The sequence below is a fragment of the Balaenoptera musculus genome, chromosome 5, assembly GCF_009873245.2.
Source record: "Balaenoptera musculus isolate JJ_BM4_2016_0621 chromosome 5, mBalMus1.pri.v3, whole genome shotgun sequence".
Taxonomy (NCBI): Eukaryota; Metazoa; Chordata; class Mammalia; order Artiodactyla; family Balaenopteridae; genus Balaenoptera; species Balaenoptera musculus.
The window spans coordinates 123,272,923-123,289,457 of record NC_045789.1 but is presented as its reverse complement, the minus strand read 5'-3'; the positions used below and the strand labels follow the sequence as shown (position 1 = coordinate 123,289,457).

The following is a 16,535-nucleotide window of genomic DNA, read 5'->3' as shown; positions in this document are numbered from 1 at the left end:
GTGAGCAAGTAGTTGAGTAGATGAGACAAGTAGAGATGTAGTTAGGAGCCACATAATGTATGGACTTGGAGGCCACTATAAGGACATTGATTTTTACTTTGAGGAGATTGGAAGCCATTAAGTCATTTAAACAGAGTAGTGAAACATCATATGACATGATTTTAAAGGATCACACTAGCTACTGTGTTGAGAACTGGGGTGGTAAATGTGGAAGCAAGGAAACCAGTAAGTGGCCAGTGCAGCATTTAAGGTGAGAGACAGTATACTTGGACTAAGGTGAAGCGGTGGAGGTGGTGAGAAGTGTTGTATTCTTATTATTTTTAAGATTGACCTGATAGCACATTGGATGGTGGAATATGAGAAAAATAGAGGAGTAAAGGATACTTGGCTTGAGATAGGATACTTGGTTAGATACTTAGAACCAAGTACTTAGATAGGATACTTAGAACCAAGGATACTTGGTTCTAAGATACTTGGCTTGAGAAATTGTAAGGATGAAGTTGTCTTTTACTGAAAAGAAGAAGACTAACAGGAGCAAGATGGAGTTTGAGGTCAGAAGTTTAGTTTTGCGTATGTTCAACATTAGACGTCTGAAGTTAGGTAAGCAGTTAGATTTACAAGGCTAGATTCAAAAGAGAGGTGCTGTCTCTATATATCAATTTGGTTTCAATGGAATATAGATGGTATTTAAGAGCATTAAGTAGCTTATGTAAGGAATGAATGTAAATAGAGAAGACAGAAGATCCAAGATCTGAACCTTAGTGTACTTCAGAATTCAAAGGTTGAGAATATATGAAGAAAAAGTAGCTAATATGAAAGGAGCAGAAAGCCAGGTGACAAAGTGAAGACAGTGTCATTAGAAGGAGGAAGTGATAAGCTAAGTCAGGTATTTGCTGAGTTGAGGATTGATTTTAGTAACATGGAGGTCTTGGGGTATAGGTGGAGTGGAAAATAAACCTTGATTATAATAAGATCATGAGTAAGTGAGAGGAGTAAATAGGCAGTAAATATCGGCAGAATTTTTGAGGCATTTTGCTGTAAAGAAGGGGAGCAGCAAAGTTGAATAATAGCTGGAGAAGGATATGTGTTTGAGGGTGATAAAGAAGAGATGAGATTGATGATTCGAGAGAGAAAGGGCAAAGTGCTGGAAGTAAATCATTGAGAAGGTAAGATAAGAAGGATCTGTTATTAGAGTGTATGGGATAGGAGCACAGATGGTTCATCCATAGTTAGAGGAGGGGAGGCAGTGTATGTAGATATAAGTGCAGGTGGGTTGGGAGAGTAGATGTTCCAATGAGTTTGTGGAAGTTCTCTTCTAATTATATATGCCTAGAAGGGTGTGTGTGTGTGTGTGTGTGTGCATGCACACATTTATATATTAAATGTTACTTATACTTATTTAAATAATTTTTTATTATCTAGGAAACAAGGTCAATAGATGCAAGTGAATATGGGGAGCAAGGAAATCATGGAAGTTTGAGAAGAACGAAGTGTAAAATATCATCTAGGCAAGTGGGGCATGGATGGTTTAGTGTTTCTCCAAGTGTGGTGTAGGCCCCTGCAAGGTCAAAATTATTTTTAAAATAATACTAACACATAACACAGTATTTGTTTTTTCACTCTTGTTCTCTTTTGAGGGTATAGTGGAGGCCACATGAGAGATTGAGTGCACAAATATTCTGGCTGAGATTTTGATTAGGGTTGCATTGAATCTTTAGATTAATTTGTGGAAATTGACGTGTTTGCAGTGTTGAATCTCCTAACCCATGAATATATCTCCTAATTCACTGTTGAATCTCCTAATCTATGAATATATCTCCTAATTCAGTGTTGAATCTCTTAATCCATGAATATCATGCTAACAATAATATCTAGATTATTTAAGTCTGTATTTATTGTCTCTTTTTCCTCTAGATTACCAACCACGTATTTCTGCCCTTTTTCTGTCTGATAATTTTTGATTGTATGTCAGACAGTGTGTTAAATGACTAGAGTTCCAGATAATATCTTTCATCAGAGAAGGTTTTCGTTTTTCTCATTTGGTCAGAGAGAGTGAGGGGCTGATAAAATCAGGGATGGAGGTGGGCTGGGGCTCCTTTGTAGTCTTAGTAAGACTGCTAGTTTATTTCTATTATTTTGGTGTGGACCTTCTAAGCTTTTGATTGAGAGTTCCGAAAGGACTTGATAATTCAGTTCTTCCCCAAGAAATATTTATTTAGTCCTTTGACTTCCTGCCCTTTATACCTTCAAATTCTAACAAATGTCTTGAAGAGGATGGGTTTTGTGTTTAAAGCAAGTACCCTCCCATTAGCAGAATTTTGTCTTCAACATACAGACTATGGGAGATTTCATGCTGGCTTTTAGACACACTCATCCTAGTTCCCCAGCTTTTTAAATACAACCCAGAATTTAGCAAATGTACCTTGGAGAAAATCAGCCTCTTGTTAGGGACACCTCAGATTTGCACTTTCTCTGAAAGAGACATAGCTGACCTCTGAAAGTTGTGCTGATTTTATTCCTCTGGTAGAGTCCCTCAGGGTGGCCCAAGCCTGATTCTCAGTCTATACTTAAAATCACTATATGCCTCAAATCAGCAAATGACCCCTGAGGAGAAAGCAGCAGGTGGTTTGGTTTTTTATTTTTGTTTTGCTCATTTTGGATCAACTCCCATCCTCTGGAGTTCTAATTCATTTTGTTCTCTTGCTTCAACAGCTTTCTCATATCTTTAAAAATGTAAATTTTGTAACGGATAACATTTTTTTTCTAGCTATTGCAGCGGGAGTTTTGGGCTGCTGCCACCTACTGCATTTTATCTGGCAGTGGAAGTCCCGATGAGGAAGATTTCTCTGGTTCTCTCCTGTTTTATTTGATTTGTGGCTTTGCTTGTTAAATAATTCCTTTCTTAAAAAATGGATTTTATTCCCTCTTTTATTTATCTGAATATCACAACTACATTTTCTTCACATTCTTTGGCAGTTTTATAAGTTACTTTCATTTGGACATGAACACGTATTCTGATTGTTGAGTTTGCTGCTTTCTCTCTGAGCGCTATGAATTTTGTAATTTTTTTTTCACTCTCCTGTTTGGTTCACCACTTCTACCTCTGCTCTCCTTGCTCTGATTGCCGATTGCTTCCACCACTCCCCACCCTCAGTGCAGTCTAGGATGAGGGCCAATAATTGAGATACGAAGCTCGCACTCCAAGCCGATACAAGTGATTTTGTAGATTTAGTCACTGACCCATGATCATTTTAGGTTCAGTTCCTGTCTCCATGGAGGCTGATTTTTTGCCCTCCCTGCTGCTTCTTAAAAGCCATAGCCCTAGGTGGTAGTCTGTGCTTTTTGTTTCCTTCTTTCATTAGTAATAAGGAGAGCCCCTGTTCCAGCCCCTAGTTTCAAACAGTGAATCTGAGTCCTATTAGTAGAGGCAGGACTACTACCTCGTCCCTTTTACTTCCACCATCTAATCCCCAGGCTGCCATTGCAGACTTGTTTGACAAGCTGAAGTTTTTGGTTCACTCACAGCATTATGCTTCTTTTCTGTTTCTGATACTTTGAAATGTTTATTTTATCTTTGACTCTAGTTATGTTTTTCTTATTTCATTTTGTTTTTATATTCCATCATTCCCTGCTATATTTTAGCAAAGGGGAAACAGTTCATAAAAGCATGAAGTTACACCAATATCTTGGTCGAAGTTTAGAGAGAAATTTTACCCTACATTTTGGCCAAGCTCCTGACCTGATTTTAATTATCAATTGTACTTATTAGGTTTTTTTTATTGAGTATATAAATTTGATCCCTAACTGGTTTGAGGTATCTTATACCCTGTTCCACATTTTTACATGCTTTAATTTACTGGAGGGTAATTTCATTCCTAAGAAAAGAAAATAGGGAAACAACCTAAGTGTCCATTGACTTAGGTAAATTGATAAAGAAATTTTGATACGCATATATACACATAATTCAGCCATAGTAAAAGAAGGAAATTCTGCCATTTGTGGCAACATGGATGGATCTTGAGGGCATTATGCTGAGTGAAATAAGTCAGACATAGAAAGACAAATGCTGTATGATTTCACTTGTGTTTGGAATCTAAAAAACCCAACTCATTGAAATGGAGATCAGCTTTGCAGTTCCCAGAGGCAGGGGTTAGGAGGTGGGGGCATTAGGTAAAGGTGGTCAAAAGGTACAAACTTCCAGTTATAAGAGGTGTAATGTACAGCATGGCAACTATAGTTAGCAATACTGTATTGTATATTTGAAGGGTGCTAGGAGACTAGATCTTAAAAGTTCTCTTCACAAGGAAAAAAATTATTAACTGTGAGATGATGGATATTAACTAAGCTTATTGTGGTAACATTTTACAATATGGACATATATGTGTTGTATACCTTAAACTTAATACAATGTAATATGTCAATTATATATCTTAATGAAACGGGAGAAAAAGAGAAAAGTAAAACCTGTGTTTGTTTTCCTAAGACAAAATATATTAAGTAAGTATTATTAGTGATTTAGTTTTATGCTAACTTTTATTTTAAAGCATAGCCTTTCAAAAGAATTTAATCATTTCATTAATAAAATGACGGGCCAGTTTGTCAGCATTGTACTTCCACATGGTTTTGGAAAGTGCTAGGTATTTAGGATTACCCTTCTAGGTAAACTTCAAATGTATAATATTTTGATGCTAAATTTCACTAGATAGTAGTGAGATTTTAGACTGCAGAATTCAAAGTGGGTAATCTGGTAATATTACATATAATTTTTTTTGTTTGTTTGAAAAAACTTTCTCAATTGAATTCCCTTTGCAACTTTGTGAAAAATTAGCTTCCTGTATTTATACTGGTCTGTTTCTAGACTTTCATGTGTCTGTCTTTTGCAAATACCATACTATTTTTTTTAATTTACAGACTTTATTTTTTTAGGTTCACTGCTCTTAAGGGGAACGTGTAGAGAGTTTCCATTTATTCCCATCCCTGCACACACACAGCCTCCTCCACTATCGACATCCTGCATCACAGTGGTGCATTTGTTATAACTGATGAACCTGCACTGACACATCATTATCACCCAAAGTCCATAGTTGACATTAGTGTTCTCTCTTGGTGGTGTACATCCTATGGGTTTTAAGAAATATATAATAACATGTATCCACTATTATTGTATCATACACAGTAGTTTTACTGCCCTAAAAATCCTCTATGCTCTGCCTATTCATCACTCCCTCCTCGTAACCTCGGGCAACCACTGATCTTTTACCATTTCCATAGTTTTGCCTTAAGAATGTTTGACAATCAGAATCATACAGTATGTAGCCTTTTCATATTGGCTTTTTTCACTGGATAATATACATTTGATTCCTCCATGTCTTTTCATGGCCTGATAGCTCATTTCTTTTTAGTGCTGAATGATTTTCCATTGTCTGGATGTACCATAGTTTATTAACATTCACCTACTGAAGGACATCTTGGTTGCTTCCAAAGTTTGGCAGTTTTGAATAAAGCTGTTATATACACCATGTGTGCAGGTGTTTTCATGGACATACCTTTTCAGTTCATTTAGGTAAATACCAGGGACACAACTGCTGTTTTGTATGGGAAGAGTATGTGTAGTTTTCTGTGAAACTGCCAAACTGTCTTCCAAACTTGCTGTATACCATTTTGCATTCCCACCAGCAACGAATGAGAGTTCCTGTTGCTCCACATCCTTGCCAGTATTTGGTGTTGTCAGTGCTTGGATTTTGGCCATTCTAGCTTATATGTAGCAGCTTGTCTTAATTTGCAATTCCCTAATGACATACGATGTTGAACTTCTTTTCATATGCTTACCTGCCATCTGTAGCTTCTTTGGTGAGGTGTCTGTTCAGGTCTTTTGCCTATTTTTTATTCAGTTTGTTTTCCAGTGTCCAGGTGCATCTGCCCCAGGTAAGTAAGTGCTTGCGTTCTGTGTCTGCCTGCAGATGTCTGTGTCACCTTAGATTTTGGGCTAGTTGGTTGCCCTGTGACCTAAGCACTCTCATGGGTTCATGAAAAGTCTTGAACTTGCAGTTTGCCTGGCTTATTTTGTTGTAAGACTGGGAGGGAGACTCTTAACTAGTTCTCTACACCTGAGGGTGTGAGCCAGAGAATGAGATGAAACTCAATGTTCAACAGTGAAAACCTTAAGAAACTATTGTACATGTAGTATCTGTCTAATAGTATACTCCTTATAATACTTCTAGGAGCTTTTAAAAGTTAATTAGCCTCGGGCTTCCCTGGTGGCGCAGTGGTTGAGAATCTGCCTGCCAATACAGGGGACACTGGTTCGAGCCCTGGTCTGGGAAGATCCCACATGCCGCGGAACAACTAGGCCCGTGAGCCACAACTACTGAGCCTGCGTGTCTGGAGCTTGTGCTCCGCAACAAGAGAGGCTGCAACAGTGAGAGGCCCGCGCACCGCGATGAAGAGTGGCCCCCGCTCGCCGCAACTAGAGAAAGCCCTCACACAGAAACGAAGACCCAGCACAGCCATAAATAAATAAATAAATAAATAAATAAATAAATAAATAAAATTAAAAAAAAAAAAGTACTGATCTAGAGCACCCCTCAAAAAAAAAAAAAAGTTAATTAGCCTCTTGAGAAAGAGGCAGTAAGTAAATTCACTGTATTAAAAAAAAAAAAAAAAAGAATGGATTTCATTTCAGAATTGCCCTAATGGTCTTTTAGCTGCCTTTCTGCCTGAAAATCAGAAGGCCAGCTACAGAAGCATGATGCTGCCGGTGCTTATTTTCAACATAGAATTGAAAATGGGGGGAAAGCTAGCTCAAGGACTTTAAATTCATAAAAGTATTAAGAATGTAATATATATTGCCTGAATTTTAATAATGTACCTAAGAAATGTAACACATTTAATTACATGTATCTACAAAGGTAAAACCCTGTGGCACACTGCTGTTTTTAAAGACGGTGGTTATCTTTGTATGAATGTGATAATCTAATACTATTACATTATCTCATTTTGAAGATAATATATACATACATATTCACAAACAGGAAAATCTGTTTTAGACTTCTAAAGCACTCTTGCTTTGTGTGTGTATACTTTGATGGGATTGTCATTTATAAAATGATAAAATGTAATCTGGTAGAGATATGGATCTGTGTGTCACTTGGTGGTGTAGGTATCCCCATATGGTGCTTTTGTTGGAATAAATGAAAGGGAACTGAATATGGGAATTCTGAGTCTAGAAAATTTTTTATCTAGTGTTTCAGAGTAGCAATTTTCCTATTAATTACCATTCATTCATGAAGCAAATTTTACTGTTTGTGATGTGCAAATAATGGTTTTGAGTGCTGGGAATCTAGCAGTGCACAGGACGGGCGCCATCCCGGGGGAGGCAGCATGGAAGTGGAGGAGCTTAACCCCAGCCTTACAGTGAATGCAGTACATGAGATAATGCAATAAATTACTTTGAGGATGGGATCAACACTACAAAGAAAACAGGATGACTTGTTAGAGGAACAGTAATAGACGATGAAGGCCATTTAAGACACGGTGACCAAGGAAAACCTCTTCAGGGATAAACTTTGTGTTGAAATCTGAAGGAAGAGAAGTTCGGCCTGGGGGAGCTTTCTAGGCAGAGGGAGTACCAAGTACATAGGCCCTGACTGGAGGAAAGCTTGGGGTTAGGACTGAAAGAGGGACAGTGGCTGGAATAAAAGGGAGGACTCAGGAATTAGTCCTAGGATTTTGACTTAAGAAACTAGGGGGGTGATGGGATACCACTAATTGACATGGGGAAGACAGGTGGTGAGGAACTTATTTGGGGGGTAAATTGAGAGAGAATGCTTCTTTAAACATGTTAAATTTGAGATGCCTGTACGACATCCACATGGAGATGGTAGTAGACAGTTTGGAGTTTAGAGGTGAGGTCAAGGCTAGAAAAAATTACTCAACATTTTTAAAGCCATAGTTTGGCTTCTGGTTTTAACATAACTGACTAAGGCCTGGGAAATAGTCTAATAGCAAGAAAGTGAAACTATGAGAGACCTGTAAACCCCAGCCTCAAGTTAAATGTGGAAGTTAATATCAAACTGAGATGCAGACAAAACTGACACATTTATTCTTTGAAATAAATGTATATGCTGAACATCATCAAGAGCATAAAGACCCTCATTTGGAACCATGGAGACAGGTTATAGACTTATGCTAGAAGTTTCCCTGGACCCAGTTAAGCAGAAAGGAAGAACAAAGAGGGCTGGGAAGAATGAGTCACCCACATGAGCTATGTGCAAGAGTCAGACATTTGGGGGTAATGGCGAGGGGGTTGTGGTGAGAAAGGCCTCCTTGTGTACATCCCCACAGCTTCTCATCTTAATTGGTTGGGGAGAAGTAGAAGCGCAAAGAAGTTGTTCATTCCCATAACTCTTGAGTCATAAGGAGATTCTTAGAAGCCTGGACACTGGACACAGTAACCTGCAATTGCTGATCCAGAAAGAAGTTATCTTACTGAAGAGCTGTCACAAGATACGTAAAAATATATCTCAAAAACAGTAGGGAGAAGGCATCTAAAAACAGCATCAGACTAGGACTTCCAAAACTATGTTGAATAATAGTGGCAAGAGTGGACATCCTTGTCTTGTTCCTGATCTTAGTGGAAATGCTTTTGGTTTTTCACCATTGAGTATGATGCTTGCTGTGGGTTTGTCATATATGGCCTTTATTATGTTGAGGTAGTTCCCTCTATTGCCCATTTTCTGGAGAGTTTTTATCATAAATGGGTGTTGAATTGTGTCAAAAGCTTTTTCTGCATCTATTGAGATGATCATATGGTTTTTATTCCTTAATTTGTTAATATGGTGTATCACATTGATTGATTTGTGTATATTGAAGAATCCTTGCATCCCTGGGATAAATCCCACTTGATCATGGTGTATGATCCTTTTAATGTGCAGTTGGCTTCTGTTTGCTAGTGTTTTGTTCAGGATTTTTGCATCTATGTTCATCAGTGATATTGGTCTATAATTTTCTTTTTTTGTGATATCTTTTTCTGGTTTTGGTAATGGATAAAGAAGGCACATATATACGATGGAATGTTACTCAGCCATAAAAAGAAATGAAATTGAGTTATTTGTAATGAGGTGGATGAACCTAGAGTCTGTCGTACAGAGTGAAGTAAGTCAGAAAGAGAAAAACAAATACCATATGCTAACACATATATATGGAATTAAAAAAAAAATGGTACTGATGAACCTAGTTGCAGGGCAGGAATAAAGAGGTAGACATAGAGAATGGACTTAAGGACGTGGGGTGGGAGGGCGAAGCTGGGGTGAAGTGAGAGTAGCATCGACATATATACACTACCGAATGTAAAATAGTTGGCTGGTGGGAAGCAGCAGCGTAGTACATGGAAATTGGCTTGGTGTTTTGCAATGACCTAGAGGGGTGGGATAGGGAGGATGGGAGGGAGACTCAAGAGGGAGGGGACATGGTGACATGTGTATGCACATGGCTGATTTGCTTTGTTGTGCATCAGAAACTAACACAGTATTGTGAAGCAATTATACTCTAATAAAGATCTAGTAAAAAAAAATCTTAACAGTCTATTTTAAGTGAATAACAATTTAAGTTTGAAGGCATAATAAAGCTCTACATTTTACTCTTCCTCTCACCCCAAAAAAAAAAAAAAAAAAAAAAAAAAACAGCACCAGAAATGCTCACCAGAAAAATATTGCCATGGAACAAAAAGAAAACCGTAGCCAAACATATTGTCTTAAATGAAAACATAATTAATGAGCAATTGCCTGACTTAAACAGTTGCATGAAGCAGAGATATAAATGCTTGGAAAAGAGATGGTGAGACAACAGAATGAGATGAAACTTAGCCAAAATATATATGGGGATTTACTCTGTGAAAAGAGAGACATTTCAAATCAAGTCAATAAGAGAAAGATAATTTAGTAAATAGTTTGGGGATAACTGTGGAACCATGTGGGGAAAAAAAATTGGAAACCTAGTTCACATCTTATGTCAAAACTAATGTGATTAAAAAATAAAATTTTCAAAGCTTTTGAAGAAAACATGAGGAAATGTTTTTTTAAACCTTTAGAGTAGGGAAGTCCCCTCAGAAATGAAACATATAAAACTCAGAATTCATAAAAGAAAAAAGACTGATATGTTATATAAAAGTAAAACAACAGAGAAATTGTACATTTCAAAAAAAAACCACTTAAAAAGTCAAAAGAAAAGTAACAAATGATGGAAAATATTAGCAACAAAATCATTTTCTTAATACTCTCCAAAAAAGAGAAACATTAATCTTTTGGAAAATGGATAAAGGATATGAAGACACAGTTTAAAGAAAAAGAAATATAACTCCTAGACATTTGTAAATAAGATTGACCTCATGATAAGGAAATGTCAATTAAAAGCATAATGATGCCATTTTCTGCATATCTGTGGAAAATAACGTTAATTGCTATAATGGAGGGGCTAGGGAAACAGTCACTCTTACGCAACTGTTGGGAGGGTATATTTATATAATTTCTAGAGGGTATTTTGACAATATCTGTGAAGATATACCCAGATATGCCCCTTAACCTAGCAACTCTAATCCTAATAATATATCCTACAGATACACTTGTATATTTTAAAATGGTATGTATAAGAATATAGTAAATTTAAACTGAATCATATGAATAATCACATTAAATGTAAATGGTAAATACCCTAATATAAATGGCAGTTTGTCTGATTAGATAAAAATGCAAGATCTAATTATATGTTGCCTAAGACAAATACATATAAAGAGACATATAGCTTAATTTTTAAAAAATGAAAAAATATATACCTGACTGTTTTAGCTTACTGCCCTTGGGTTCCTTTGTTTTTGAGGCAGAGATAGCAGTATGCTGATTTTTTGTTTTTAATTTTATTATATATTTTTTTATACAGCAGGTTCTTATTAGTTATCCATTTTATACATATTAGTGTATATATATCAATCCCAATCGTCCAGTTCATCACACCACCACCCTCACTCCCCGCCACTTTCCCCCCTTGGTGTCCATATGTTTGTTCTCTACATCTGTGTCTCTATTTCTGCCCTGCAAACCAATTCATCTGTACCATTTTTCTAGGTTCCACATATATGCGTTAATATACGATATTTGTTCTTCTCTTTCTTACTTCACTCTGTACGACAGTCTCTAGATCCATCCACGTCTCTGCAAATGACCCAATTTCATTCCTTTTTATGGCTGAGTAATATTCCATTGTATATATGTACCACATCTTCTTTATCCATTCGTCTGTTGATGGGCATTTAGGTTGCTTCCATGTCCTGGCTATTGTAAATAGTGCTGCAATGAACATTGGGGTGCATGTGTCTTTTTGAATTATGGTTTTCTCTGGGTATATGCCCAGTAGTGGGATTGCTGGATCGTATGTTAATTCTATTTTTAGTTTTTTAAGGAACCTCCATACTGTTCTCCACAGTGGCTGTATCAATTTACATTCCCACCAACAGTGCAAGAGGGTTCCCTTTTCTCCACACCCTCTCCAAGCAGTATGCTGATTTTTAACTGCACAGGGGCTCGGTGCCCCTAACCCCCAAGTTGCTCAAGGGTCAATTGTATATAGAACAATTGAACAACACTATCACCACTTGACCTAATTGACATTTATAGAATAGTCCATCCAACAATAGCACACACAGTCTTTTCAAATGCTCACACGTTTACTAAGTTAGACATTCTGGACCATAGAACAACGCTTAATAAGTTTAAAGGTGTGCAAGTTATACAAAGTATGTTATCTGATCACAATTGAATTTAAATAATGGTAACACAGGAACATAAAATACCTGGGAGGTCCCCAAATATTTAAAAACTATACCACTCACTTCTCAGTAACCTGTTTCAAAGAAGAAATCAAAGGGAAATTATTTTGAATTGGATGATAGTGAGAATACTTGAGGGAAATTCATGACATTAAAGGATTATATTAGAAGTATGAAACAATGATTTCAGTTTGTATTATACGGAACTAGGAAAAGAACACACAACCTGGAGTAAGCAAAAGAATGGAAATAATCATCAAATCCTATCAATTTCACCCACCAAATTTCCCTAAGATCTGTCCACTTCATTCTGACCCTGCTGCTTACTACCTTATTTATAACATTGGTTTTAGATAGACAGTAGACCGTCGTGGATAAGAGTGTAGATTAGGGGGTGACTGACCATCCTGGTTTGCCCAGGAGTGGGGCGTGGGGAGCATGGACAGGGAGGAGGAATGGCTGGTTCTCAGCACTTGGTGCTTAAAACTGGTAAAGTCCTCGGCAAACCAGGCTGAATGGTCTACCCTTGTGTAGGTTCTAGAGCCAGACCCTGAACTTCAGTCCCTTCCTTGAGCTTTGGATAAGTGACTTCTCCTCGTGTGCCTTGTTTTCCTCATCTGGAAATGGGTATTACAGTAGTACCCATCTTAAAGACTTAATGTGAGAATCAAGTGAGTTGATGCAAATGTGAAGTACTTAAATGCAGTACAGCACTGAATTAAAGTTAGCAGTGATGGCCTTGGTAACAGTAGTTCAGGATGGAGATTGTTTTTTCTTTTTTTTCCCCTTAAATTCTGAGCAGTGGCCTCCTATCGCACTCTTTCCTTCTAGACTTACTCTGTTTCAGGCTTTCCTTCAACTGTAGTCAGTTATCGTTCTAAACACAGATATAAACATATCAGTTCCGTGCTTAAAGTACTTCACTGGCTCCTTAATACCCTTAGGTCAGAGTTCACATTTCAAAATAAAGTTTGTAAGGCCCAGCATTTACTCTTTCAGTAATTTTCTTCGGTATGTTGTTCACTGGTCTTTCTCTTCCCCCAGCCTGTCCATGTCCTATTGCCTTAATTAGATTTTTTTTTCCTGTGTCTGTTGCCTTACTCTAGAACTTTCTCCTGACTAAGCTCCTCTCCTAACTTTGCTGACCTCTCCCCCTACCCTATCCTGATCAAAAATAGGTTAGGTGAGGGCTTCCCTGGTGGCGCAGTGGTTAAGAATCCACCTGCCAATGTTGGGGACATGGGTTCGAGCCCTGGTCCGGGAAGATCCCACATGCCGTGGAGCAACTAAGCCTGTGCGCCACAACTACTGAGCCCACGTGCTGCAACTACTGAAGCCTGCACACCTAGAGCCTGTGCTTTGCAACAAGAGAAGCCACTGAAATGAGAAGCCTGCACACTGCAACGAAGAGTAGCCCCCACTTGCCGCAACTAGAGAAAGCCCGTGCATAGCAACGGAGACCCAACGCAGCCAAAAATAAATAAATAAATAAAATTAATAAAATTAAAAAAAAAAGTGGTTAAGGTTATGGTCTCTCTCAAGTGGCACTGATTATAGGATATTACTATAGTATATTATGATAGTATACTTTATATGTACTATATATAGAAATATATATATACTGTATATGTATATATGTACTATATATGTAGGTAAATATATAGCACTGGTTTTTCGTCAATCTTCTTTGTTCTCATAGTAGAGGAACTATATACATAAGGTACAATAAAGTAAATTTTCCTAAATTTATAACATTCCTTCTGCCAGGATGGCCCTGCCTTCCCTTTATTGTAAAATTTATTGCAAATTTATTACTATTCCTGGAGAATTTTAATTGATCCTTCAAAACTTAGTTCATCCTGAGCACCTAATGTTTGAACGTTTCCCTGACATTTTCTGCCTTTCTTATCTACTTCCCTTGAGTTGATCATTTCTTATCCACTGTGTTAGTAATTTTTGTTTCTGCTTTTTTTGGTAGCACTGAGCAGCCTACATTGAAGTTATTTGTTTTTCCATTCTAGGCTACAACAGTGTGAAGTCTTTACTTCCTATGGGATCTCCTATGGGTACAACACTATCCTAGGTTCTGGGGTTATACTCATGAGCAAGACTGACATAGTCCCTGTTCTTTTGATGCTTAATTTCTAAAGAGAGAAATAAGAATTAATGACATTAAGTAAGTTTAACATTACAAACTTGATAATGCTGTGAAAGAGAAATACTTGATGTTGTGAAAGCACATTATAGGGTCTCGGTTTTGAGAAAGTGACTCTCAAGCTTACCATTGAAGACCAAGGAGGAGTTAATCACATGAAGAGAGAAGGGAAGCACAGACCAGGCAGAGGAGACTGCAAACCAAAAGGCCCTTGTGTAATTGTATCTAGTAAAAGTCATGGAAAAAGCTAGTATGGCTGGAGGAACATTGTGCAAAGTTTGATCTGCTGCAGTAGGAGCTCTGGAGGGAGTGGCTGGAGGCATGTAGATTAGTGTGGTTCCTGGGTGAACGAGACGACAGCAGTTTGGAGTAGGGTGATGATACAGACCAGGGTGGGTTTGAAGACTTTTATAAAGAAGTATTGACAGGACTTAGTGATACATTGGATCTTGGTTGCTATCAGGATTGAAAGATTAAGAAGAGAGTTGTAGAAAGGATTATCTGTACATTTCTGGTGTTCATAATTAGATGGATTCTGTCCTCTTCACCGTTGTGTCTTTCGGTACCTCATTCAGCACATGGAATGCTCATGTAAATATTTGTTGAAAATGAATGAGTATTGTTTCAGTTATGAAAAAGTTGCATTCAACTTCAGTATAAATTATCTGAGTAGGAAATGTGTTCTGCAGTGGGATTAAACCTAATAATTTATTCTTTACATTGAAATTTGAACATACATCAAATGGAATCTAGACTGTAGTTTATCTTTGAAAAGTCTTTTAAAATACAACTTGTTTATGACAAACTAGATGAAGTGCAGTCATTTTGTGAGAGACATGATGATAAAATCTTCTAAATTCTAGAGAACTCTTGATATCTTTTCTATTACTGAAGTGATCCCCAGTTTCTTTTTCCTTTCAATACATTTTAGCTTCGTTATAAACAATTCAAGCTTTTATTATTGATAAAAATTTCAGGAAAGGAATAGTGAAATCTTGTTTCAGGTTCCTACTGCCCTTCTTAAGAATACTGAATCAATAATACACACACACACACTTTATTGTGGAAAATGTTATTGGAAATGTGAACTATTTAGGAACAGTATTCTCATTAAAGTAAGGAATTGAAACTTGTACAATAGTTTTATTCTAAAACATTAATTTTTTTCTTAAAACAATATTTATAACCTGTAATTCTAGTGTTTGGATAATAAACCTTAATATCATAGCCAATAACATTCAAAATGCTCATATGGATGTGTTTTACAGGTGTGTCCTGCTCCCTCTTTTGGGAATGAAGCCTCCCCAGCAAAGCCTCTATCTGCTTGTGGATTCTGTGGATGAAGGGTGTAATGTTACCGAAGGTGAACAGACATCTACCAGCTTATCTGGGACTGTGGCAGAGCTTTTAGCTGGTCACCACGAGTTCTTTCCACCATGGCTATTACTTCTCTGTTCTGCCCGAAAACAGAGCAAAGCTGTTACTAAAATGTTTACCGGTAAGCGTAATTCCTGCCGTCTTCAAATGTTTTTCATTGATGAACTAAATAATACATGTGGGGCTTCCCTGGGGGCGCAGTGGTTGAGAATCCGCCTGCCGATGCAGGGGACACGAGTTCGAGCCCTGGTCTGGGAGGATCCCACATGCCGCGGAGCAACTAGGCCCGTGAGCCACAATTGCTGAGCCTGCGCGTCTGGAGCCTGTGCTCCACAACAAGAGGGGCCGCGATAGTGAGAGGCCCGCGCACCGCGGTGAAGAGTGGCCCCCGCTTGCCACAACTAGAGAAAGCCCTCGCACAGAAACGAAGACCCAACACAGCCATAAATAAATTAATTAATTAATTAAAAAAACAAAAAAAAAATCACATTAGGATTTAAAAAAAAAATACATGTGTTTCTTTCTTAGAGGAGAGTACTCAGTTGAAAATCTGGTCATTGCTTCTGCTATTCTGTCAGCTGTTCTATCTGTTCTATCAGCTGTTTTCAACTGTACTTTTTAAAGGTTGTATTAAAAACAAGCCATAGAATATTTTAAGATCATTTAATAGTACCTTTTGTTTTTTTCAAGATTCTTTATCTAACATCTTTAGTAAAGGTTACGAGTATTTCATGCCATATTAGCTGCTTTATATCTGTAGGGCTGCATTTTTTATGCTGATGTGTCCTGATCAGCTTATGATATTTCTTCTAACTAGACTGAGAGTAGTGAATATGCCTATTTAAAAATCAGTGGCAGTTTCTCTAAGACGTTTTTCCTGGTTTAAGAGGAGAGACAGAGTCAACAGCCATTTAGGATACCTCTTGAAGTAGATCCATTTTTTAACCCTTTTCTGATGTGTGAGAAAACAATCTATACAATGTATAAAAGTACCTGATCAGGTTTTTTTCCTTTACTTTTCTTGTTTCCCGACTCTACTTTTTCTTCTCTTTTTACTACCACAATAAAGTTGTGGTTACTCCTATTAGATTATGTAAAGCCCTTTTTTTCTTTGTGCTATGGGAAATAAAAGCATAAAACAAGGACCACTCACAGGATTTATAGTGTAATTGGAGAGATAATTAA

The 16,535-nt window shown here is 37.4% G+C and overlaps 1 protein-coding gene across 9 annotated transcripts in view; it reads left to right on the top strand.

The window, feature by feature from the left end:
• The window catches only part of ANKRD50 (ankyrin repeat domain 50), a 44,023-nt gene that overhangs the window by 13,769 nt on the left and 13,719 nt on the right, over positions 1–16,535 (top strand). For all 9 annotated transcript variants that reach the window (XM_036853076.1, XM_036853078.1, XM_036853080.1 and 6 more), the window contains exon 3: positions 15,242–15,471. In XM_036853076.1, the coding sequence (XP_036708971.1) occupies positions 15,242–15,471 (230 nt within the window). The remainder of the gene's footprint in view (positions 1–15,241; positions 15,472–16,535) is intronic.